The following is a 27,112-nucleotide window of genomic DNA, read 5'->3' on the forward strand; positions in this document are numbered from 1 at the left end:
AAAATCCCTGCTGTCATAAAGTTTACATTTTAGTGAGAAGGCAAATTAATAAATAAGTGAATTATGCAGTATGTTAAAAAGGCATCTGAAATCTACTTCAATTAAAGCCCTCCTCATCTGCAAAAGGGGTATAAGAAAATGTACCACAGGGTTGTTAAATGGATAGAATGAATTAATAGATATGAAGCACCCAGTTCAGTTCAGTCCCTTAGAACTGATCGATACATGAATATTTCTCCAGCAGGTTAAAAATATGATAGAAAGTATGATACAGATGTTCAAATCAGAATTCCAGGTTAGAAATTTTGACAAAAAGGAAAACTGCAGGTATTTCAACTGAGCAACAAAAGTTAACAAAATCATATCATTTTGTCCTACCAGTGTTAAATGAGGACAGGAACTAATGAAAACTGGGTTTATATTTTCTGAACACAAAACCCCAGAAGTGTACAACCAAAGTCTTTTTGATTTGGAAATTTATGTTAAGAGTCTTATAAAATTATATAAAGTAAAAGTTTTTTTGGAAAGGACAAAATGCTGAAACTGAGGTATATCCAAGAAAATACAGGTCAATATACCCCTAAGGATACACAAATTTTGAGCGCAAGAGTCTACCAAGGTGAACTTTAATGTAAATTAACAAGCTGTTTTGTTCATTATGTCCACATGTACATTGTGAGGAGGTGAGGGATCCCTGTGCAACTTAGTGAAAATTGATGAAAATCTACAGTTTCAGTCCTGTTCTAGGTGCCTGAATGCTCAACTGGATATTATGGAAAGAAGAGCATTTTCTCAGGACAGCACATAACACTCCTAAAGCATTTCTTACCTAGCTTGTACCACAAAAACATTTTTTAAATTTCCCATAGTCATCTAGTCAATGAAAGAAAGGGGTAAAATACTTTTCATATGACATACAACCCACAGATGAACTTTCATTTTTTTCCAAATGAGTTTTGAATTTTTCCTCTTTTTTTTTTCTTCTTTTTTTTTTGTTAATGACTGATGCAAACAGCAATTTCCTTTGATACTGCATATCAGGAAGACTGGCGGGAAAAAAGCCCTCTGTGGTCACTCTGAACTCCAAAGGCCTCTAGGCTTTTTAAAGGATGTCTTATGATCTCTTTCAGAGATCTAATCAAATGAAGAGCAAAGTCATGGGTTCTTCAATAATCTACTTGTCCAGAGATTTTCAAAGCAGAGTAGAAAGATCTCAAGAATAGAAATTTTACATTTCCATATATGGCATTTAAGACTGTGCAAAATGCAAGGGATAGTCTTACACCTTCGTGGAGATTTAAAAAGGAGTGCTGGGGATGTAGCTCTGTGGTAGAGTGTTGGTCTAGCTAGTGCAAGGCCCTGGTTTCAATCCCCAGCACTGTTTAAAACAAGTGGGGGAAGTGTGTGTGCACATGCATGTGTGCACTTGTACTCGTGTGTCAGTTCAGAATCAAGAAGTTAGTTCATTTCTAGAAAGAAAAGACCGTTGTATATGGAGGTCACTGGGCCAGCCCACGTAGAAAGTTTGTGTTTTGGGCATTCCAGTCAGGGGTCACATTCAGATCAGAGCATTTCTAGCATTCATATTTAATCCCTCCTTTATCAGCTGATGGCCCTCTCTGCTGTTTCTTAATAAAAGTGTGAGAAACATGTGACTTTGTGAATGGCTACTTAAGAGCAGAGTGGAGAGGGATGAATTGATCCTGAGTAAATTTACCTAAAAAATGACTATGATTCAAAAACTACCTTTGGCTTTAGATCACTTGTATAATATACATTTACCAAATGACTGATGAAGTCCAGGCTCCATGATTTGTGCAACAAATACAGTCTTTTGCCCAGGAGGAACATCTATACCACAGGGAGCACTGAAAATGATCCAATTCACCAAGCAAGGACCACTTCTCTTAGTCCTCAAACACACTCCATAGTGCTACAGATGTGCCTCATGACTCAGTTTCCAGTTTCAAGAGGTATTCAACAACCAAGCAATCAACCAAATCACAGAAATTAATACAATGGCTGCACTAATAGTTCCAGTAGCCTTATGGAAAAATTTACTAGCTTGAAGAGTCAGGAGACATGGGTCCTAATTTTAACCACTGGCAGCCTTAAACAAATCAAAGCAGTCTTAAACAAATGTAGTTCTCTCCCTGAATCTCAGTTTTCTTATGTGTTAAATGAAGTTGGTGTGACTGATCTCTAAGAACCCTTCCTGTTTTCACTCCTTAGATTAAATCAAACTCTGGTTCTCTTCTAACAGACTGAAATGGACCATCTGGTGTCAAAGACTCAGCTAAAAATTCACACAAACATCACAGTCAAATGTGTATTTAATGACACTTTCACTTCATAATTAGGGTTCTATAGATGCTCTCAGCAAACACAACCAAGCAGCGAATCTTTTAGACAGGCATAAAAGCAATGGTAGGAAGTATAGCAAATTTTCTATAAAACTGAGAATACCTTTTTAACCATTCTGACCCTCCCAGACTAGTCACTTCACTATTACAAGCCTCAGTTTCCTTACTTTAAAATGAGGACACCAGATTGCACCCTCTAAGACATTTCCACTATTGCCTCTGGAAAATTCCCCTTCTTGGGCATCCAGTACTCCAGCTCCTACAACTCCTCTGTTCCCCAGACCAGCAAATGACATCACCAACAACACAACTGCCCAGAACAGTACCTTCAGTCCACCTTCCAACTCAGCCTGTACTCCCTCATGTAAAGGATCTCCAGCATCCCACCAACACTTCCCCTTCAGAAGTGGCTTTTCACTCTGCTCCCTCCTCCCCATCGGCATTACCACTGCTCTACTTCAGCCCCCACTTGCTCCCCATCTGGACTCCTAAAGACTTTTCCAAACTCCACCAACTTTTCTGTCACTCCCTTCAAAGCGCTCCATGGCCAACCACACTGGCTACTCCTCCATCCTAAAACACACCCCGAGTTACACTCTGGATTTCCCTGTGATTTAGATCTCTGCTCCCAGATCCTGAATACCCACCTCATGGCTTCTGATGAGTGAACAGTGTGCCCTATAATTGTGCCCTGAAGTCTCAGCCTTCCCTGTCCTGACGAGTGAAATCATTTACTCCCTTCTGCATGACTCCACAGCATTTTCTCTATCCTACACCATAAGCATTTATCATGGTGTGCCTTCATACTTCGGGCTCCACCTGGCATTGAATATCTTGGAGAGCAGGTTAGTCATGTTTTGATGTTGTGAAATTGACAGCTCTTTCTTCACTTTTTGGATAGAGTAAGAGCTCATGACACTATGGTGATAATGAACTGAGATTAAGTTTCCCTCTTCATCTAAAGTACAACCTCACATATTCAAGACCTGCTACTGCACACTGATGTCCTTACTCTATATTCAACTTTCATTCCCAGCAAATAATCAATAGAAGTTCATTAGGAGAGAAAATCAACATTATTCTAACATGGTTATGTATATACCTGTTGCGGTAAGTTTCAGACTAGAATGTTAGGCTTTGTAATCATTCTCACAATGAAGAAATGATCCCTCAGAATCAACTTATTCCCAACAATACATGCTTTTTGGTCCTGGAACAATCAGAAAATCTAAAAGTGCTACAATGATATTCTCTGTATTTCTAGGAGTAATTATGTGAAAATCAAGAAGTCAATATAAAACCAAAAGCAAATATGGATCTTGGACAATGATCTAAAAGAAAAAAGAATCAAATTATATAATTGCTATAATGGTCAAAGGGACACTGAACTTTTAATGACATGAGCTGGTTTTGAAAGTCAAGGGGAAACAACATCCTAGGACCAGGATCAGAGTCAGGCTGTCATTCTAGTGAGCAAGGTTTTCTCCAGGTTTTAGGAGCCCATCTGGCCCTCTGGCAATGGTTCTGAAACTCTTTCATCTTCTTTTTTCACTACTTTGCCTTGCCAAACTGACAGAAATGTGTCAATTACTATTTTTCCAAGTGACCTAAGCATAGATCCTAGAACTAACCTTGTATAATCTTTTCACACAAAATTTCCAGCTGTTCCATAACCATGACCAAGTTTCTACAGCCCTTACTGCAAGCACTACACTGTGTATACAGTGAAATTTCATCACAGTCCCTGTGCTGAGTGAAGGAATAACCCCTAGTCCTTTATCACCCTTTCAGCAGATACTTGCAGGCTTACCAAGTCTTTCAGGATTGTCTGTCCTGTCTTCTGCCCTCATCAATTCTCTTCTACTCACACTGAAATCCCTCATCTCATCTCATTCATTTAACAACAACCACAACAAAATCGATTGCCTATAATTTTCTAGGAGCTGTCCTATCAACTAGAATAAACTCTCCTTGCTTTCATGATGGTTCCATTCCCCTGGAAAGAGATAAACAGCAAGCTAAAAAGTAAGTAAATGTAAAATATACTATGTTATCTGATGAAAATGTCAGGGAGAAAAATGAAGCAGGGAAGGAGACAAAGGTATGCTGGGGTTGGGGGTGGAGTCAAACTGGTCAGATGGTGAAGGCTCCACTGAAATTTGAGAGAAGACCAAAAAGAGGTAAAGTAGTGGGCTCTATCACTATCTTAGAGGGAAAGGTTTTAAACAGGGGAAACAGCAAGTGAAACTTCAAGATCCTGAGGTCACATGTATCTGGCAAGGAGCTGGAGGACTGTAAGGAAACTGGATTGACTGGAGAGAAGGGTACGGGGGTCAAAGAGCAGTGCGGTCAGGCAGGGAGATCACAGAGTCCAGACTGCAGACATTTTCAGGTCATTATATGGATGTTGCCTTTAATTCTGGGTGAGAGGAAAGCACTGAAAGATTGTGAGTCGATGAGAAACATGAACTGGCATGAGAAAACAGATGCTGATGGCTGCTACATTGAAAAATGACTTATTGGGCCAAGTCAAGGTGGGAAGTGAGAAACCACTCAGAAAATTATTGCAATAATCCAGGCAAGAGAAAATAATGATTTGATTTAGAAAAATTAACAACCCAGAATAGCTAAAGCAATCCTTAGCAGGAAGAGTGAAGCAAGGGGTATTGCAATACCAGAACTTCAACTAAACTACAAAGCAATAGTAACAAAAACGGTAAGGTATTGGCACCAAAATAGACAGGTAGATCAATGGTACAGAATAGAGGACACACAGACAAACTCAAATAAACACATTTTCCTCATACTAGACACAGGTGCCAAAAACATGCAATGGAGAAAAGATAGCCTCTTCAACAAATGGTGCTGGGAAAACTGGAAATCCATATGCAGCAGAATGAAAATAAACCCCTATCTCTCACCCTGCACAAAACTCAACGGAAAATGGATCAAGGACCTCGGAATCAGACCAGAGACCCTGCATCTTATAGAAGAAAAAGTAGGTCCAAATCTTCAACATGTCAGCTTAAGATCAGATTTCCTTAACATGACTCCCATAGCACAAGAAATAAAAGCAAGAATTAATAACTGGGATAGATTCAAACTAAAAAGGTTTTTCTCAGCAAAGGAAACTATCAGCAATGTGAAGGGAGAGCCTACAGAGTGGGAGAAAATTTTTGACACTCATACTTCAGATAGAGCACTAATCTCCAGAATCTATAAAGAACTCAAAAAACTTTACACCAAGAATACAAATAACCCAATCAACAAATGGGCTAAGAAATTGAACAGACACTTCACAGAAGAAGATGTACAAGCAATCAACAGATATATGAAAAAATGTTCAACCTCTCTAGTAATAAGAGAAATGCAAATCAAAACTACCCTAAGATTCCATCTCACCCCAATTAGAATGGCAATTATCAAGAATTCAAGCAACAAAAGGTGTTGGCGAGGATGTGGGGAAAAAGGTACACTCATACATTGCTGATGGGGTTGTGAATTAGTGTAGCCACTCTGGAAAGCAGTGTGGAGATTCCTTAGAAAACTGGAATTGAACCACCATTTGACCCAGCTATCCCACTCCTTGGCCTATACCCAAAGGACTTAAAATCAGCATACTACAGTGATGAACCACGTCAATGTTCAGAGCTGCTCAATTCACAATAGCCAGATTGTTTAACCAACTTAGATGCCCTTCAATAGATGAATGGATAAAGACACTGTGGTATATATATACAATGGAATATTACTCAGTCCTAAAGATGAATAAAATTATAGCATTTGCAGGCAAATGGATGAAATTGGAGAATATCATGCTAAGTGAGATGAGCCAATCCCAAAACACCAAAGGACGAATGATTTCACTAATAAGTGGATGATGATACATAATGGGGGGGTGAGAGGGATGCAAGAATGGAGGAAGGATGGACTATATAGAGGAAAAAGAGGGGTGGGAGGGGTTGGGGGAAGGAAAAATAGCAGAATGAGTCAAATATCATTACCCTATGTAAATGTATGATTATACAAATGGTATGCCTCTACTTCATGTATAACCAGAGAAACAAGTTGTACCCCATTGTTTACAATAAAAAAAGAAAAGAAAAAATAAACAACATACAAAAAAAAAGAAGTAAATATTAGATACATTTGAAATTAGATACATTTGAAATTCTCCTTTAAAAAAAATAAGAAAATAATGATTTGAACCAAAGTGGTAATGGTGAAGATGGTAAAGAGTGGTTATTTTCTGGGCATGTGTGGAGACAGAGATGATATGTGGGTTGTATAGAATGAGACGATTCAATCATGATACCTAGAATCTGAAATTTTGAAAGTAGAGATGCCATTGGCTGAGATGGAGAAGACTTCAGGGGCACAGGTTTGGGATGTGTGTGTGTGTGTGTGTGTGTGTGTGTGTGTGTCTGTGTGTGTGCGTGTGTGTTGAGGGGAAGTGTAAGAATCTGATATGGTACGTTTAAGTCTGAGATGTCTGTTGGGCTATATCTTAAGCAGATAGTGGGATAAATATCTGAAATTCCAGGAGAAGTCAGGGCTAAAGATTTAATGCATTGCTTAATTTCTGTGCATCTCTGCCTGGTTCATCTTCCACAGCCCTATTTTCTCCCCATCATTTCCCTAATTAAACATGATAATTGAGGAACCCTCCTCTGCCTACAGCAGCTGCAATAACTGGAAGGAAGTTGGGTGGTTAACTGTTTTGTGATCCATTCCAGATTTAAAACAATTTGAACTATTCTCTTACAATCATAAATCTGAAGCTATGTTATAAATATACAGATAAGGGAATATCTTAAAATTTAGCACATTTAGTAACAGGTTTCAGAAGTTAGTTTATTTGAGCTGATCAATACCAAACTCCTAATATTTAAAGAAAAATAAAGTGTCCTGATATACTATTCCTCTCACATTTTTATATTCCACTAAAACAATGCTTTAAATTTCTACCAATTTTACAAAAATAACTCTAACAAAATGTGTATGAATGAAACTTGCATAATTTTACTTTTGTGAAACATTTATTTGACAGATAACTTCTGAATTAATATAAAAAAATGACAGTAACATATATACACAAATTCAAATTATTTTCACTCAGCACCTAGTAGAATAGTTTCTAATATTTTCACAAAGACTTTTTATTAAAAGACTGCCTAAAACAGTTTAGCTTTTTAATCAAGAAGTCTAAAGCTGCCAGAGAGTTTCTAATTAGTATAAGATGACCCAATTAAACGCTAATAATGTGAGTAAAAATAACTTTTTTACATTTATTCATTTTTTATTAGAGCTTTATGTTTATACATAGTAGTTGGGTTCATCTCCACAAACTCATACATGCACAGAATTCAAAGTCAGTTCATGATCTTCCCCTTTTCCCTCCCCTCTTCCATATTCCTTCTTCTACTCCACTAGATTTCCTTTCATTCGTCTATTTATCTATATTTGATTGGTTCTTTCTAACTATGCATGAGGGTGAAGTTCCCTGTGGTATATTTATATATGCACATAACATGATTTTTAAGAAACTCATTCTGCATTGCCTCTCATTTCCCACCCCTCCACTCTACTTCTCAATCTCCTTCTTCTACGCCACTGATCTTCCCTTCCTTCCCTCTTTCCTTTATTTTACTTTAGCTTCCATATAAGAGAAAACATTTGACCTTTGAGTTTCTGAGTCTGGCTTATTTCATTTAGCATAATATTCTCCACTTCCATCCATTTACCAGCAAATGCCATAATTTCATTCTTTTTCATGGCTGTGTCAAACTCTATTGTGTATGTGTGTGTGTGTGTGTGTGTGTGTGTGTGTATAATATATACTATACTATTATATATATATATATATATATATATATATATACACACACACATATATATACATATACACCATGGTTTCTTAATTGATTCATCTAATTATGGACACCTGGGTTGATTCCATAATGTAGCTTTTGTAGCTTTTGTGAGTTGTGCTGCTATAAACACTGAGGTGGCTTTATCGCCACAGGATACCAATTTTAATAACTTTTGAAAGCTTTCTTATTCTATACATTCTAACTGAAGAGACTCATTGACCTTTGGTTGGTAATCATAGATCCACAGACACAAAATCATACACATAGCACGTAAACAAAACTGAGTAATAAGTGTCATGTATAAAGTATTAAGTAGATCCTGAAGTTGATGCTGTCTTTTGTTTGGGATGAGTTTATATTTTGCAAGGTGTTTACTAGTTTTGAGGGAAGATGTATTAGGAACATCATATGCTAAGCCTTAGAGATATCAAACAGCGTAAGGAATGAAGCAGACCCTTCTCACTAGCATGAGAGCTGGGATACAAGTGAAGTACAGGGGTCAAAGCTTACTCTGATGTCTGAGTTGTTTGTGTTTTCATTTTACTTTTTGGACATTAAGGAAGATTGTGGGTCATGGATTTGATTCCAAGGGACTAGGGACTCAGGGTCAAGGGTGACCTGCAAAGTGAGCTTCGGCTACTACACCTCCAGAGAGCATGTGGAGCCTCTGTGTTGGGGAAGTATTTAGCCCACCTATTAGGTGAGGTTTCCCTTTCTTTATTTTGTGCTTTCTCTCATTAGATTTTATTGTTATACACAGTACAAACACTCTACTGTCTGCTGAATAGTCAGTAGGTCTATGGCTCAGTGTCTTGGCTCGTTTTGTTCTCTCCTGTCTTGAAGATTTCTCTCAACTTACACTGATTTCCACTTACATTCTGGATGGCCTAGATGCCTCCTGGTCCATGAAGCCTCCAAATACCTTTACCCCTTCATCCCCAGGGCACAGGACGTTTTATTTCTTCCACTGCCCTTGCTTGGTTCCCTCTTATGGATTAATGAACTGGATCTGCTTCTGGCCCCTTGCTGTATTATATGCCCACAGGAATTAGGCATCATTTCCCTTGAATATACATATATTCTATAATTTTATTTTTTAAAAAATCTTTGCTATCAGTCTATTCTTTCTTATTGTAAGGTTCTTTTGATGGTTACCTAGGATCCTGCATTTGTTTCTTGCATTACAATATTTTAACACACTCTGGTTCCTTAGAGTATATTGATCTAGCTGGACGTGGAGTTTTGTTGAGAAGAAAATAGGAAAGAGAACTGTGGGGAAGGTTGGGTGGTCCAGAATTGGTAACACAATTTTCAGAAAGACTCCTAAAAGATGAGCAAGTATTTGCCAGGCCGAAAAATATGAGATCATTTATCTTACCCCTAAGTCTTCTATGAGATTTTTGAGGTTACACACCTTGATCTACAAGTTAAGGGCTAAGCACACTATGCCTGGCTAGTCTTTCTGCTTCTTGCTTTGATGCACCCTCACTCCAAGGTAACCCCATTTTCACTGGAATATACCCTCTTCCTTATCCTCCATCTAATCAAATCCACCCATCCTTCAAGGTTGTATCCAAGTGCAACATTCTTGGAGACTCTGTAAGACTAGCTGAGTCTACCTTCATCATGTCACTCCTCTATATTTCCATAGCACTGACTCTATCACTCACTTGGCTACTATTCAATTATTCAATTACTGTTTCTATGTCTGTATCACACATGCTTATGATAGACTTATGTAATAGAATGAAACTGGTCATACAAGTCCTCTTTACATAAAGAAGCAACAATTAATATGGATTCTTATAAACCAGAAGGAACTCCAGCAGGAAAGGAAAAGGAGGAGACTAAATAAAGCAAGATAAGATCACTGATTCAATTCATTTATTTCCTATGCCTACTGAGTGCTTGCTCATTTTGATCTATGCTGAATCTATCCACAATGCAAAACCACCTGAGCTCTTTCTGAAATTTCCTTACCTCCTCCATAATCAATGAATTTCATTTGTTCTTACTGCTGGTTTGCATCTTATAGGCAAACCTTCCCTCTATTCAACACGGAGATAAGACTAGCTGAAGTATATTTAAGTAAGCTAAAGAATGCAAGAAAATAAGATGGGATAAAAAGTCAATGCTGTTTGTTAGGTTCCATAAACAGCAGTCTTATTGAAAGAAAGGTAATGGATTATAGGGTTTTATTGTTCAACTTTCATTAAATACTAAATTTATATTTAAACTTAAGGTTGTACACATATTATGCTTTTGAAAAAGAGCTCTAGTACATTGTCATAGTAAATATTACATTATAATTTTTTAGACTGGGATCAAATGCCACCATTTAAGTGAAATAATTCATTTAGATGGACAAATAAGATCATATAGCAAATAAAGATCTAATATGATGGGGCTAGAGAATGAAACCAAGTCATAGGTGAGAGACTGGCATCATTCATATAGAAGGGTCAGCATCTTGCTTTTAGTAAAGCAAATAGGCAACATAAAATACTTGCACTGAATTATAAGCTCAAATGCATTTAATAAAAAGCTACATTTAATTATTTGGCCTTTGAGCTAACACCTCTAAGTAGACTATTAAGATACTTTATAAATAACTCACAAGAAACTCTGAACTCCAAAGCTTTCATCCTTAAAGAATATCCAGATTCCTCTAGAACTATAATTCCCCAAATAGATGACAAGGTGCCACAGTAAACTCACAGGGTGCAACAGAATATTTTAAATTTCAAGTTATACACAGTGATAATCGAGATCAATAAGACACCTCAGGAACTTCCAATGAAGTAGTTAACAGTTTGAACACTACATTCCTTTGATGTCATTATGTCTTTTTGAAAATGGGGTTTGAAAGCTTCTGTGATAAAAAGCAAGAATCATGTGAAGAAGTAAATAGGAAATGAGGGAGATGGTGTCCACTCTGTCTCAAAGGTTTGAGATATTGTTCCATGACCAAAGACCATGCCTAGAGCAAACTGTAGTTATTAAAAATTAAATAAAAATAATTTTATTTTAATTTATGTGTTCTATTTTTCTCATGTGACTATTAAGATTAGAACATTATATGTGTTTGGTTGTTTGGTGCTATTTCATGAAGAGCACCACTGGGTATTTCTTTCAGTCTTCAGGCCCAATGATAAAGTTACTTTGACACTGCTGCAGATTTATTAAACTTAGGGTTTGTGAACTTTTGCTATAGCCTCTAGAGTCTAGCTAATTTTTGTCTTTATATTTAAAAGATACACACACACACACACACACACACACACACACACACAATCATACAATGCAGTCCCTTCCATCATCCTATTTGTTTTAGTTTTTTTTTTTTTTTTTTTCTTGCTGCTGTGACTAAAAGACCTGACAAGAACAATTTTAGAGGAGTAAAAGCTTATTTGGGGTTCATAATTTCAGAAGTCTCAATTCATAGACAGCCAGCTCCATTCCTTGGAGCTTGAGGTAGGCTGAACATCATGGCAGAAGAGTATGGTAGAAGGAAGTGGTTCACATGATGATCAGAAAGCAGACAGAGAGACTCCACTCATCACATACAAAATATAAACCCCAAAGGCACACCCCCAGGGATCCACCTCCTCCAGCCACACCCTACCCACCTTCAGTTATCCTTCAGTTCTTCCCTAACAGAGGATTAATTCGCTGATTGGGTTAAGGCTTTCACATCCAAACCATAATACAAGTAGACCTAATTTTGATTCTGATATCATTAAGCATCACAGCCATTCATTTTTTTCCCAAATGAAGACCTGTATTCCTCAGGTTCTGAAGTTTTCCTAATTAAAAGTAGATGGAAGTGGTTGTTATTAAACCAAACCAATCATATGGCCTCAGAAATGAAGTTTGCAAAGATTTCAGCTCATCTTCTACATGCAATTTAAACGATCTGAAATGTGAAAACTATTGCATGGTTTTATCATGCTCTAGAAAACAGTAGAATAGACTCGTCAGCAAACAGGATTTGTATCAATGCAAATATCAGTTCATATTCTAGCACTATTCATCTGTGTAACTTTTAAAAAGCTTATGTGTTTCTTTGCTTATCAGTTAAATAGCCTAAGCATAGCTTTTTTTCCATCTTTATATAATTCCAGTATGTATCACATATTTTCATTTTGAGCAATGAATGAAATGATACATATAAATACATAACACCATGCTTGACTTACCTAAATAAATGGTAGCTACTTATAACACATTATTTTGTAGAGGGAAAAAAAATCTCCCAACAATTAATTTACATCAATTTGTTTTAGACTTCACTCTATAAATTGGATGGAAATTTGTTTGAATCTCTCACACTATAAGTATTTTCTTTGTCTGCTTTAGATTGAAAGGTACATAGGAAACAAAGTCCTCATCACTCTTCCAGAGAGAGCAATTTTATACAAATTAGTTTGAAAAACTAATTAAAAGTTAAATCTAAATATAAATGATAAGGAACAAAGGTTAAATAATGCATCAGGATAACGCAAACGACAAAAAGTAAAGACTCAGAGGAAAAAGTAATAAGACATTTAAAACTATTGCCTGCTCTTCTTAAATTCTAACTCTTGCTTCCAGAATCATGCCTTTGCTTGGTTCTCCTCCTATTAGCAATTTCTCCATCTCTACTTCCTTGCTGGACTTACAATAATTTCATTAAATTGTGTAGGAACTCATGGTAGGGTCTGATAAAAATTGTGAAGATATCCACTCAGGCACAAAATAACTCTAATGAAAATTTTAAAGCAAACAGTGTTACAAGGGAGATAAAGAGATGCTGCATGGGACTCAAGGAAGAAAGAAGTTATTACTGATGGAGAATCCAAAGGGAAGCTTTTGTAGAAGGAGCTGCTTTTCAGGTGAGTCTTAAACCTTAGGTAAGATATGGATATGTAGACATAAAGGAAAGGGTACATGAACCAGTGGGAAGAATAGGAGCAAAGACATAGAAGCATACACATGAGATTTAATAATAAATACCAAGGAGCACAAATGATTCAGGTGTAAGCCTCATAATGAACAGTGACTGGAAATGATATTAGAAATGTTATTGTAAGCCACATTGGGCTAACTCTGGCTGTCCAACATGATAAACCATCATTCCCTTCTCCACAGCATGAACCACCCCAGGACTGGGTGACTACCCAATTCAATTATCTTTGCACCTTAGCATCAAAACATCTGATGTTAAAAAAAATTCTTTAATTCTTCAGATTTCATAGCAATAGACCAAGGAATCCTGCATCTTTGTTCTAGTTCTATCATTATCATGCTCAGTGAGCCTAAAAAAGTAATGCCACCCCACTTCCAGAGCATAGCTTCTCATCTCTAAAATGACCAGTGTGGCTTTGATGAGTAGTCAAATTTTTTACCTCTTAAAATTACCTTTCAAAAAGATGTCACTGTACATAATACATCCAAAAATCATAAGATTAATTTTTGCCATGTGATCTTCAAATAAATAAAAATTCACTCTAAATCATAGAGACTTCATCAAATGGAGAAGTGTAATTTTTAGAAATGGTATTTAAGCTAAACACAGTGGTGTATAACCAGAATCCCAGTGACTCAGAAGGCTGAGGCAGGAGGAGCACAAGTTTGAGGTCAGCCTGGGCAACTCAGTGAGAACTTGTCTCAAATTTGAAAAGGGTGTAGGGAGCTGGGGATATAACTCACTGATAGACTGTCCCTGGTTCAATCCAGGTACAGATTGTGTTCAGAAAAGAAGACATTTAAGGTCACTCTTCAATTATTATACTGAAAACTGTAATAGAATAATTCCTTCTTAAAAGTTTTAACCATATTTTTCAATTCTAAAATAAATACATTTTGATATGTTAATATTTGTAAAATCGTGAAATCTTTCAATCATGAATATAGGTGAGTTAGCAAGTTTATTTTTTATTTTATTAAGAAATTTTTAAACAATGGTATGTCTTAGAATTAAGGCAATGATGTGATAGTTGACTGAAAAACTTTTTATTGAACACTTACTCATTGAACACATGTGCCAAATACTAAATCATAACCCAGAGACACAGTTTGGAGGGAAAAGACATTCCAATGCTGTAGTAGAGGTTTCCCAATCTTGGGTAAGCATGAAATATTCTGGGAGCAGAGAAATATTGTCTCCCCAAGTCTTATGGAGTCAATAGAGACTTTCTAGATAGAGTCACATGAAAAGCATGAGGATAGGCCCACAGGAAATATCTAAGTAAAAAAGACAAAAGTACATTTACGGAGGGAATTGTGTGAGCTATAGAGTAGTGAGGAAGGTAAATAAATAGGGACACTGTAAGATTTCTGGGGCATGGTCAATAATCATGGATGTGAGAGATGAGACTGTAATAAGGAACCCAAACCTGATCATGAATATCTTGAAGTTCATGCTAAAAGTTTAGCATTTAATTTTGAAAGTGGTACGGATCCACTGAGGAGAACAAATTGGAGAATATCAAACTGGAGAATGATATGATGATGAGGAGAATCAGAGCTGTGAGTTACAAACCAAGGACCTGAGTTCAGATGACTTGAAAAGAAGACATGGCTATTGAAAATAGAAATGAGATAGCCATTTCACAATGTAGAAAAGATAGGATTCGAGTAATGCCTAAGAATGAGAAACCAAAGGAAGAGAAGAGTGAAAGTTAAAACCTGAGCTATTAGCCAGGCCCAGTGGTACACACCTGTAATCCCAGCAGCTTGGGAGGCCGAGGCAGGAGGATTGCAAGTTCAAAGACAGCCTCAGTAATTTAGCAAGACTATAAGCAACCTAGTGAGACCCTGTTTCAAATAAAAAAAAATTTTTAAAAGGGCTGGGGATGTGGTTCAGTGGTTAAGTACCCCTGGGTTTAATCCCCCTGGGTACCAAAAAAAAAAAAAAAAAAAAAAAGAAAAGGAGGGAAAAACCCTGAGATATTTTCATTGAGTAATTTAAGATCATATATCTTCTTAATAAAATTCCCCAAGATCTAGTGGAAAGTAGTAAAACTCAGTAAGTAGAAACCCCAGGAGAGAGTATAAGATGGCCCTACTCAGCTGATGGCAACCACTCTAGTAGACCAACCTAGAGATGAGGATGATTCGATGGGGGATGATATTAGATTCCCACCCCTGAAGTAGTGGAGACACCATATTCCTCTGCAAATGTATATTCCAGAGCCAAAGATCAAAAGAAAGAAAAAGAGCTCTTGATGGTTTCAAACATTTGAAGGATCCCCCAAAGTGAATTATCAGAAGAGAAAAAGCCCTAAGACAATTTCAGGACAACTATTCTCAAAAATTCATCAGGTGAGCGAGGACTCTAGTATCAATCCCAGAGACTTCTTTAATTGAGCAACCATTATGTGAAAATAATATAAAAGAACATGTCCAGCAGGAAATTGGAATTATGTGTCTGAGATTTATGAGAAGTCAAGCTTACAGGCACAGTTTCTGAGTCATCTGCACAGTTTAAAATACTCTCTATGAATAATTCTTGGTAAAAGCACAGAATTAAGTACAAGCATAGGAACTATACTAGCTCAGAGGCTTTGTCCAGTCTCCTGAGGGTCAGTTTGTGAAAAGATGTGGTGTGGTCAGGATCCTCTTTGCACCACATGAGTATTATGAAGTTACCAGTATTAGGGCACTTTACTCCCTGTTAGAGGTGATTTTCTTTCATGTCACCATGCCCACTCAACTGTGAACTTCTTGAGATCAAGAGTCAAGTTATACCCCATTCTTTATCCTTGTTTTCCCTTTACCTAGCACAGAATCTAACATATAATTTATATGTGTGTATGTATGTATGTATGTATATATATATGTGTGTGTATATATGTATACATCTCCAACCACACATACAAGGCCTACTCTTTCTCTCAAATGACTTAGCTTCCCTTGTTGAAGCTGCTATTTGCTTTCCTGTCAGAACTAGTCCTAGGTGATGGAACAAGTCCCACATGTCTTGCTCACACATCTGTGACATATGTAAACTCTAACAGCTGCTCTGCAATAAGCTCAAGGTCCTTCCTCACACATCCCTTACCCAACTTCGAAAGTTCACCATTTTTGCTTACCATACACATTATTTCCCTGTAAGCAAAGAGCATGCTATTCACACAGTAATTAGAAAGTCTATAATTAGTCAGGTTGGAAACAAGGTAATAAACTACCCAGCCAAGAGTAGTGAGTAGTCCAGACTTGACATGAGTTTTTCTTTTTTTTTTTTCTTTTTTTTTCCTTTCTTTCTTTTTTTTTTTTCTTTTTCTTTTTTCTTTTTCTTTTTTTTTTTGTTATTTGTTTCTTTGTTTGTTTTGCTTGACATACTGAATACTGGTTATCAAATTTAGCTTTTTCTACATTTCTAAATCATTTACCCTGATATTTAAGATCCCTCTTATAAAACTCATTGAAGACTTGCTTTTAGAAATATGTACTAAATAGACAGTCAAATACAAACCTTTTCTTCAGCTGAGTTTCACAATTTGAAATTCTTTGCAAACTTGTAAAATAACCTATCACTTGTTACCCAAATCAGTGTCATCCCTGGTATAAAGGGTTAGCCAGCTGCCTAAGGACTTTTCACCCTCTTATGCTGCCTATGGGATAATGTTCTATGTTTTCTTGCCACATGTAGTTACATAGGGACAGTTAGTATAGCTGTGCCCCAAATGGAACTATGGTTCTTGTAAGTTGACCTTGTTATTAGAGGCATTTGTTATTTAGTAGAATTCTAAAGAGAAATGTTGTATGGTAAAGAAGCACTCTCCAAAGTGTCTGCACAAATAAACTGTTTTGTATTCTATTTGTTAAATTCAGACTTGGGTTTTCTGATGACTAAAAGACTACGTCATCTGTCATACTGAAGTTAAACAGATAAACTGTTCCTGTTCTTCTCTGCCACTTGTGACCTTGGGCAAGTCCCTTACCTCTCTGATTCTTCATCTTCTCTAATACAAAATGAGTTTAACACTATCTTCTCTCTATTTAAACCTTCAGTGAAACTGCAGAGGTCAAGCAGAAAAATGTATGTGAAAGTAGTTTTTCACAATCACAATTATAACAAAAAGAGTAATAGCTACATTTATTCAGCATTTAACATTTGTCAGGCACTGCTTTACAAGAATTAGCTCATTTAATTCTTATCACTATGCTAAGAGATGCAAGTTCTGTTGTTGTCCCAAATTTACAGACATAAAACCAAGGCATAGAAGATAGGTAATCTATACAAGTCTGATCAGCAAAGAAGTTGAAATAAACTGTCATGTACTACCTATGCCCCAGGCACAGTAAAACAATGATATGGAAGTTTATGCACAATGTAAGAAATAACATCTTACATCACAGGAAAATAAAATCAGTATATTAAAGATGGGCCAGCAGAGGTTCAGCAAGGTTTTATGGCTTGCCCAATGCCAAATGTTACATTTTTAAAGTATCTATGATTTACAAGATATTCCGAAGTACTCTATTACAAGATATGTCCGAAGTACTCTATTATTAAGATGAGGAAAGTATAACAAAGCTGTTAGAAAACTGGGGACTGCTGGATTCAACAGTCATGTTTTAAATTTAGCACCACAAAACCAGCTATTTTACTGGAAAATTAAATATGCCCAGACATTCATAAAAATAAATACCTAAGAAATGTTAGTTTCTATTACCATAACTGTCCCAATTCCTATAGCCGAGTCCCAAAGCACATCAAGAGTTCTAGATCAAATTGTATAGTTTTCTCTGAAGTTGCAAATGGACAACTGCAATATCTGGATTTGGAGAGTGGTAAGAAAGGAGAGCCTCACATGTGAAATTGTTTTTTTCTTCTTTCCTAATTAGTCAATGGAAAAAAGAGGAAAACCTAAAAATTCACATCATAACTAAGAATTATTTCAGAAATAGATTTTGATTCCTTTCTTCCCATTTTCTGTACATTGGTACTAATATCCAAAAAATCTATTAGAAATAAGGAGAGGGTAAGGAGAACCTACTAACTAGAGAAGGGAAGAGGACCTAACCCCCATGGGCCAATGGAGCATCAGGCACCCACAGGCCTGTGGGCCCAAAGAACATGGCTTAATGCCAAGTCAGACAGAAGAGCTCAAATCCTGCTCTTCCACTATAGCTGGGTGGCCCTAGGCAAAGTTACTTAACTTCTGTGACTCTATCAAGAGCTTCTGAACACAGAGCTACTCAGTTGCTCCTTTATGGTGAACTCCCTGGGATCTTGGGCAACTGTTGTCCCTGTAGGGTTTGAGGGATACATAGCCTTGCTTCACATGCTCCTAAAGGTACTTTTAGGAGACTTTCAGGATAAGACTGGCAAATCTAGGTGAATACAATACATATACCATGGGAATTTGTTGAACAAATAGGGCCCTACTTAGCAAGGAAGGCCAAGAAGTCTACCTGAGCAAGAACCAAGGAAGTATCAAGAGTCTACCTGAGCAAGGATTCCCTCTACGGCAGGCATAGCGGACATCCTGTCAGGTCAGGGCAAGTCCTCTTTATATCATTGACATTCCCAACCCTCTTAAAACTAGGCCTGCTAACGTCTACTACCTCTTATTTCCAAAACACAGCATAATTGAGCATGATGAAGGAAGACAAGCTATGACTTTGAGGTACTAGAAGTTTCACTTAGCAAACTAAAATGTAAGTGAGCAGTTGAGGCTTAATTTCATATGTGATTATAACCCACAGGGGTCCTACGCAGCTCAAAATATCTATTTTCCCACCATCCCATCTCACCATGGCCCAGCTTCCCCCCAGCTTTTGCCCGTTGTCAACCACTAACTGAGCCAACAGGGTTTTTGAGCTTGAGGCTGCCAAACACAGGATAGTGGAACTTTGGGGAAAAGAAACTTCTTTCTGAGTGCTGAACATCATCTTATAGACTTCCCAAGACTTTCACATTTTAACTTCATTTGGATCTATGGTTCAGGAGGCATTTCCCAGCTGGGGAGTTAAATTACTTTATGTTGTAAAATGGGTAAGCCTGAAAATGATGCTGGCTGTTTGGGGACAGAATACATGTGGTGTAGGAACTGCAATTTATTAGGACTCCATCAGTACAGGTATATCATGTGACACTTGCTTAGCATATATAGATGCTCAAAAAAACTAGTAGCTAGTATAATAGCAACCTTTGAAGACATCCTAGGTAGTAGGAACTAACACCTTTAAATAGCATCATTGATTGCTCATCTCTCATTTTGGTGGGAGGAAAAAGTCGCTCTGTTTATTGATAAGGAGACAGGAGTAAGAAGGTTAGGGAATTTGCCTAAGATCTAATAATACCCATGCAATACCACAGGATTCAGAAGTAGCCAGTTCAATTCTGGAATTTGGGTTCATAATCACTAAATGCTTTTATCTCCCTGGTTAAGGTGAGGAAACAGATTTACAGACAATAACCTGCCTGTGGTAATACTGTTATTTAGCTTTGAAACAAAAGAACAAATTACAGCTACATCTCCTTTGAAACACTAAGCTATTTCTAGACACAATTCCAGAGAGTTAAGGATTCATAAGTTTTCAGACACTAAAACGTACAGCAACCAAGTATATGGACTCATAGTGGATTTTTTAAATATGGAAACCCAATCAGACATTGGCTGATGACATCTTCTGGTCTCTGATAACCCCTGTGCTTCTAAAGCGGCTGAAGACTCCAAATGCATGAATCTGACTGCATGCCAAGAGCTTTATCATAAGACCTGGCAGCTCATGATTAAAGAGGCACTACAGTCCCCAGACTAGAAATGCCCTTTCAAAAATTTTCCACATTTGTTCTCCCTTCAGGCCATGAAAAAGCATTTCCATTCAAACACACCAGCTGAAATGAACCTGTTTTCTTAAAAAGAATTGGAGAGTTTGGGTGCAGCACTTATAAAGAAGGTTCCTGGTATCCCAGATCATGAAATAGTCAAAGATGGAGTGGGACTATTAAAGTGGTTCAGGAAGAAGATCAAGGACTTTAAAACTTTTAACCAGGAAGGTTCCTGAGCCATCATTGTCCAACCTTTTTCTGCTTAATAGGGATGCAATGGAACTGAAGAGAGTCATCCAAAGCCAAAGCAGGTTAATGAGTGGCAGAGCCAGGACCTATAATAAGAGATTGGACATGCCAGGGTTGCAAATAGTCTTAGTCCAAGACTTACTTTCTGAATAGACACTTTGCATTCTCACTTTTGATTACACCTAAGTCCTGGTACAAACCCTCATTGTCAAATACTGATTTCAAACATTGTAAAAGGATAGTAGAATGAATCAGACATTATTACCCCATGTACATATATAACTATTCTACATCATGTATATCCAGAAGAATGAGAAATTATATTCCATTATATATGATGTGTCAAAGTATATTCTACTGTCATGTATAACTAATTAAAACAAATAAAAAATTCTTAAAAAGAAAAAAAGAGGTTATTTTTAATTAAAAGACTTCTCATTTACATATCTTTCAAAAGACAACTGTAAGGTCAAATCAAGAAATTTTATGTCTAATGTCATAGACCCTTACATAAAAGTTGCTTTAAAACACACACACAACATTTTATCGATTAAAAAAAAATAGAGATGGAGGACAAGGTCGTTATTTTGCCCCTCATTTATACAATGCAAAGAATAGCAAACTCCCTGACTGAAGGACAGAAAGCAGGATGGCAAAATTTGGAATAAAGTGAGCTGTTAAAAACAGGAATGGGCAAACTCCAGTTAGCTTGATTCTACTCTAGTTGCTCCTGTTAACTCGGCCAGGGGCTTCCCTAGGTCAGCTCAGACTCAAGGGCCGATGTGTCACTCTGAGCCGCTTAACCAGTAAGACTACCGGCCCAGAAAATCAACTTGAGAAGAGAAACCCCTACAGCGATTGCTGAGAGTCTGACTTTGGGTCTGGGCAGAGGCCTGTTCTAAGTGAAGAGACACCAGGGGAAAACAACTAACTGAGAGAGATGGAAGGGGGACAGGGACAGAGTGAGGGGAGAGACGGAAAGAAGGGGGTTGGAGAGGGGGTGAGAGAGAAAGAGAGAAGAGTGGAAGAGAGGGAGAGGGGGAGAGGGGGGAAGTGGGGGAGAGAGGGGAGAGAGGAAGAGGGAGGGGGGGGAGAGAGAGAGAGAGAGAGAGAGACAGAGAGAGAGAGAGAGAGAGACAGAGAGAGAGAGAGAGAGAGACAGAGAGAGACAGAGAGAGAGACAGAGAGAGAGAGAGAGAGAGAGAGAGATACTATAGCGCGCGAGAGAGCGAGCAAGCTCTAAAACGCCGCGGAATGCACTTTAAGTTTCAGCTGGAGCAAGAAACTTTTTCTAGTCTTTGTGAACACGTTTCCAAACCACCAGGAAACGTCTCTTATGATGGAGTGCTCCGGATATTCTGGATCTCATTCCTGACCGCAGGCCGCTGCCCCGGGACTGGAGACCAGTTGCACCCTCCCAGGCTCTCACCTGCGATGTCCCAGAGCTGCAAGCGCACCACTGTCTCCGGGTCCCAGTGAAGCACTTTAAGCGCGAAGTCCACGCCTATGGTGGCTCGGTAATGCGAGGAAAAGTTCTGGTGCACGTAGCGCTTGATGATACTGGTCTTGCCCACGCCGAGGTCGCCGATCACCAGCAGTTTGTACAGGTGCTCCTTGTGCGGGGCCTGCATCCTGGCGGCCCTCCCGCCCTGCAGAGCCTAGCCAGGGAAGCACAGCCTGGACTGGGCGCGGGAGAGAGACCCGGAGCGCAAATGTGCTAGCCAGGGAACTGCGTCGGCGATGGGGCGGGGGCGTAGGGCGGAACTCCTCCCCCGAGGTTAATCCTCCTTCCTACTTCGCGGTCTTGGAGATGGGTGGAGACAGGAGCTACTCCTGGTACTGGAAACGGGGGTTCGCGTCTTATTGCCTGTTGCACACTTGTTTTATACTGTGCTTCAGAGTTTCCATAGAGATTTTCTCGCCGTTGATGCGAGGCACAAACCTTGCAGGTGTGGATTTTATTTTCTGTTTTGCGTGCTAGAAAACTTAGTGTCAAAAAGTACCCATGAGGGGACTGCGAATGTAGCTCAGTGAAAGAGCACTCACCTAGCACGCGTGAGACTCGAGTTAAATCCCTATCCTCGCAAAAAAGAAGAAAAAAAAAAAAAAAATACCATGAGGGAGATGAGCCAGTGAAAGACCCAGGTGAACCCAGAACTCTTGAGACCCAGGGCCCCATCACCATCCCACACTTAGAGTTCACAGGCAGCAGAGAATGCAATATTAGGAGGCATAATACCAGGATTTGGGTCCTGCAGACCCGTTTTTGAGTAGAGTGATCTTTGAGCAAGTCCTCTTAGCAACCCGGGTTCCATGTCTCAGTGAAGTGTCAGCAGCTTTGAGGTGTGAACGTAGAACACTTTCACATCTATTCCACTGTCAATGAACTTGCAAGGAGGAGGTGGGGCTGAAAATGCTGAGTACATTCATGACTTTCAGCCTCAAAGAGCTCTGATCAGCACTCACAGTTCAAACAACCGGTTTTATTATTATAACTAATAACATTAGCAAGCTTTTATAGAACGTTTGCTGTGTGCCACAGTTTTTATACATATGTTGCTCGGTCATTCAAGAAGTCTTAAAAATAAGTACCATCATTCTTTCCATCTTACAACTGAGGAAGCCAAAGACTAGACACTTTAAATAGGTCCCAGAGCAAAAGGCTTTTTTTTTTAATTTTTTCATTTAATCAACATTTATTGAGAACCTACCCTGTGTTAAGCACAGCTCTGTGTGCTGGGATAATACAGGAATCAATGGAGACAAAGATTCCTGACCTGAACAAATGCAGGGTATGAAAAATTGGTATAGTGTGACCAGGGAAAGTCTCATGGAGATGGGGACAATTCAGTGAAGACCTGAAGGAAGTAGGAGGGTGGGCGTGCAGGTTAAGGATAAGCATTCCGTACCCCAAATCAGGTATTTTATACCTGAATATATTGGGAATGAAGCTCCGCCCACCCACCTTCTTTGCAGACCTCAAGTGGTTTTCCTAGGCCAGGTGCAGACTGGATCACCCTCATCTTTGTCTGATCTCCTCTTCTGATCAGGAGCAGATTAGAACATTAGATATTTCATTTATGTTATAGGACAGGCAGGGCATAATTCAGATTTTCTTGGGCACAAAGTTTATAAAATTGGGTGATGGAACTTTTTAAGCAAAAAAATGTAAAATTAAAAAATTAAAAAATAGGTGTAGGGGCATGGAAGGGTCCTGAAGCTTCAGATTCATTGCGTTTCTGGGGGTAAGAGGTCACTGTCTCAGGGACAGTGGCCAAGAATGGTGAGCAAGCTCCCTGGCCAGGCAGGAAGTATGTGCAATTTGTTTCCAGAGGTGTTCATTTAGGTCTCATGATAAGTTTTCACAGTGGGAAGAAATTACTCTTAGCTTATATTTTTAAATCTTTTAGACTAACATGAATTAATAAGCTCTGTGGACTAGCAGTGCAGTGAAATCTTTGTGAAAGAATCTCTAGGTCTCTGAACCTGAAAGTGGCTACTCCTCCCAGCAGCTGCACAGTACCCTGCTAGCTTGTCTTCCACAATAGCTCTCCAAGCATCTCTGGCAATGTTTTGACGTTCTTACTGCCCTTATATCGCTAAACCACAGCACACCTTCACCTGAAGAACAGAAAGGCAGATGACTCAAGTCTATAAAATTTATGCGAGACTACAGAGTTCTCAGAATTAAAACCTGGAGTGGTATCCCAGAAAGCACAGCATCATATTTCTCTAAGTCTTCATTCCCTTGCTATTCAATGTGGATACATATGCTTGCACTTATTAAGTGGAAAAACTGATTAAAAACTATTGGAAATTGCTTTGCAAATATGAACTTGAAAGGACAATCCCTCATGTTCCCTTCCCTGTGCTGTAGGTGAGCTTCTGTGAAGTTACCTTATTTGCTTTTGCCATTGAGAGAGCCATAGGGAGTTATTCATTGGCTTACATGAGCTCTTAATTATTGCTTCAAAGAAATACTTAAAGGACTGCAAGATTGGGTCCCATAGGCTTTATTGTAGGAAAGGTAAACTAATTTTCTTTAATTTTTCTACAATGAATGTGTCATAGAATATGGGCCTTTAATCTGCAAAAGGCCTATTAAGGAATGACCATATAATTTATCCAAACTGAGCCTCTTGAAAGTGAAAGGAGGAATTATTAATAATTACATCAGACAACAGTGACAAGCAAGGAATGTCCTTGAGAACATTCATTCCTGAAGCAGAAGGTTAGAGATCTCAGATGAGATCTACAAATAATGGACAATTGAAAAATCTCATAGATCACTTCTTAAATAATAAATAGGTGTGCCAGGTTAAGGTTGCAGTTCATTTCTCTGTTATCTTCAAAGCATTCCCCGTATACATTAGGCTTGTCTGAATCCTGTACTAACTTGTGAAGGGAGTCACATCCAGTATTGATTCAGGAATACAGGATTTGTCTGGAAGTAAGAAGCAACTTTTAGATTATTTGGAGAGAGCAAGATGGATTCAGTATGGTAAGTGCTTCAAAGGGATACATTTGAATCTAAGAATTTTAATGTTGGACTTTTTTTTCCCCAGAAAGAAAGAATATAATAGGATATTCACTGATTATTATCAGAAACTGACTACAGGTGAGTTTCTGAACTCCTAATAAGAAAACCAGAGATGCCCTAAACCATTTTCAGCAATATAATTATTGACAACTAGAATTATGTTCCATACCTGCATTTATTAGTCTTGCACAGGACAGACATGACTGAGTTCGAATTCTTTTTCCTCCCAACCTACCCAACATGAATGAGTGGAAATGAGCTATGGATTGTCCAAAAGACAAGCAACTAAGATGAATATGGGACAAAATGATTCTGCATGTACTAGAACTTCAACTTCCTTGTATTGGATACTCTTTGTCTTGGTGAATTTATTTAACCCTCACGACCATCCTGTCTCAGGGGTTCCTGTATATAATGAAGGAAATAGGGCTGGAAGAATTTAAATTAGCTCCCCAAAGTCACAGATATGAAGAGACAAGATGAAAATTCCTAAATCCAGGCTTTTTTCTAATATGCCACAATCCTTTAGAACATGATAAAATCTAGATGGTTTTCTATTCCAGATTTCCTTCTGCTATACTACTAGATAATCAGGTTATAAAGAAAATAGGTTCTATTTATATTTTATAAAGTCCTGTGATTGCATGATAAAAGGATATATCTCACTCTCACTAAACAACTCAGGCACAAAGTCAACACAAGTAAAAATGGTATGCTTTTCATTTGTGGTAGTGATCTGACCTGGTGTATGTTGCTCCCAGAGAAGGCAATAGTGTCATACTGAGGATCCCCAGTGCATGAGTTCCTAGCCCATACAGGTGATGACATAAGGTCTAACTCAGAAGGATAAAAGTATGCCATAAATTAAGAATATCAACCAAGCAATATATATATGCAAAGCACTGGTCTAACTCAGAAGGATAAAAGTATGCCATAAAATTAAGAATATCAACCAAGCAATATTTATATGCAAAGCACAGTAACAGGATTTTTGTTGTTGTTGTTTGTTTTTCGAGGATCAGGGTCAAAAGAGGGATCTCAAATTTATCTAGATGACAGTGTAAGATATAAACCTCTACCATCAAAATGCATCCATTTTGGTCAGAGCATTAAAATATACATGGCTCTCCACCTACCCTGTGACCTTCTCAGACCCTTCACTGCGACTTCCTGTCTTTCTTGTTCATACATGATTTTCTTCTGGCAGGCATTTCGACTGCAACATGGACAAAATTGAACTTATTATCTGTTCTAACAGACTTGTTCCTTTTCCTGTATTCCTGGTTTTGGGTCCATGGTTCCACCCTTACCACAGTCTGCGAAGCCTGAAAACTGTCACACTTGACTCCTCCCTCTTTATTGCCCACACATCCTGTCAGCTGAACCCTCTGATTCTATCTCAAACAAGTTTCCAAGTGCATTTCCTCTACTGCACCAAATACTATTAGAAGAAGAAGGTGAATGTTTATTCATATTATTGTAGGGAAAGAATTTTTAAAGATGAAATGCAAAATCATAAAATGAAAATATTTTAAGTGTGTGTGTGTGTGTGTTTCACCAAAAACAAAACAAAAGCAAAATGGGGAAGTTTTACAACATGTAAGAGAAGCAAAAATAGAATATGCTTTATGCATATAAACTCTTATTAAATTATTTTTAAACAGATAAAGGAACAAGATATGAATGAACAATTTATCATACGACAAAAACAAAATGTCAATAATATAAAAAGTTGTTTCCATTAGCAATAAAAATATGAAAATTAAACAATAATAAGATACCATTTTCCCTTTTCAAATTATCAAATATATTTTAATACTGATCTATCCAAAATTGATGAGGATGCAAAGAAATGGATACTATCACATACCACTGGTGGGACTCTTCGAGGGAAATTTGATAATGAATCAAAAACCTTAAAATGTAAGTTCACTTTGATACAACAATTCAATTCATAGGAATTTATGATAAAGAAATCATTAGAGGTTTGTATGCGTGAATATTTAGCTTGAAGAATGCCTATTACAATGTTGCTGAAGTGAGGGGGGAGTGATAGTGTCCAAATAATATTGTTATACTGTGTTCCTGTATAAATATGTATCAACAAATAGCAAAATTTGGAACTTCCTAAATATAATCATGTTAAATATCATCATCGTGTAACTATACAAGGGCACATTATACAGCCTTTATAAATGATGATAAAGAAGAAAAATATTAAAGCTAGAAAGATGTTCACAATATTTTCTCATAGCATTTTAAAATTGGGAGAAAACAAATGCAAAATACTTTAATTATAATTTATTATAATTTAATTATA

The 27,112-nt window shown here is 37.8% G+C and overlaps 1 protein-coding gene across 1 annotated transcript in view; it reads right to left on the reverse strand.

The window, feature by feature from the left end:
* The window catches only part of Rab38 (RAB38, member RAS oncogene family), a 56,574-nt gene extending 34,588 nt beyond the window's left edge, over positions 1-21,986 (reverse strand). The window contains exon 1 of the mRNA XM_047517365.1: positions 21,682-21,986. Within this exon, the coding sequence (XP_047373321.1) occupies positions 21,682-21,883 (202 nt within the window). The 5' untranslated portion in view covers positions 21,884-21,986. The remainder of the gene's footprint in view (positions 1-21,681) is intronic.
* Between the last annotated feature and the right edge of the window lie 5,126 nt (positions 21,987-27,112).

This window comes from Sciurus carolinensis, chromosome 11 (genome assembly GCF_902686445.1).
Source record: "Sciurus carolinensis chromosome 11, mSciCar1.2, whole genome shotgun sequence".
Classification (NCBI taxonomy): Eukaryota; Metazoa; Chordata; class Mammalia; order Rodentia; family Sciuridae; genus Sciurus; species Sciurus carolinensis.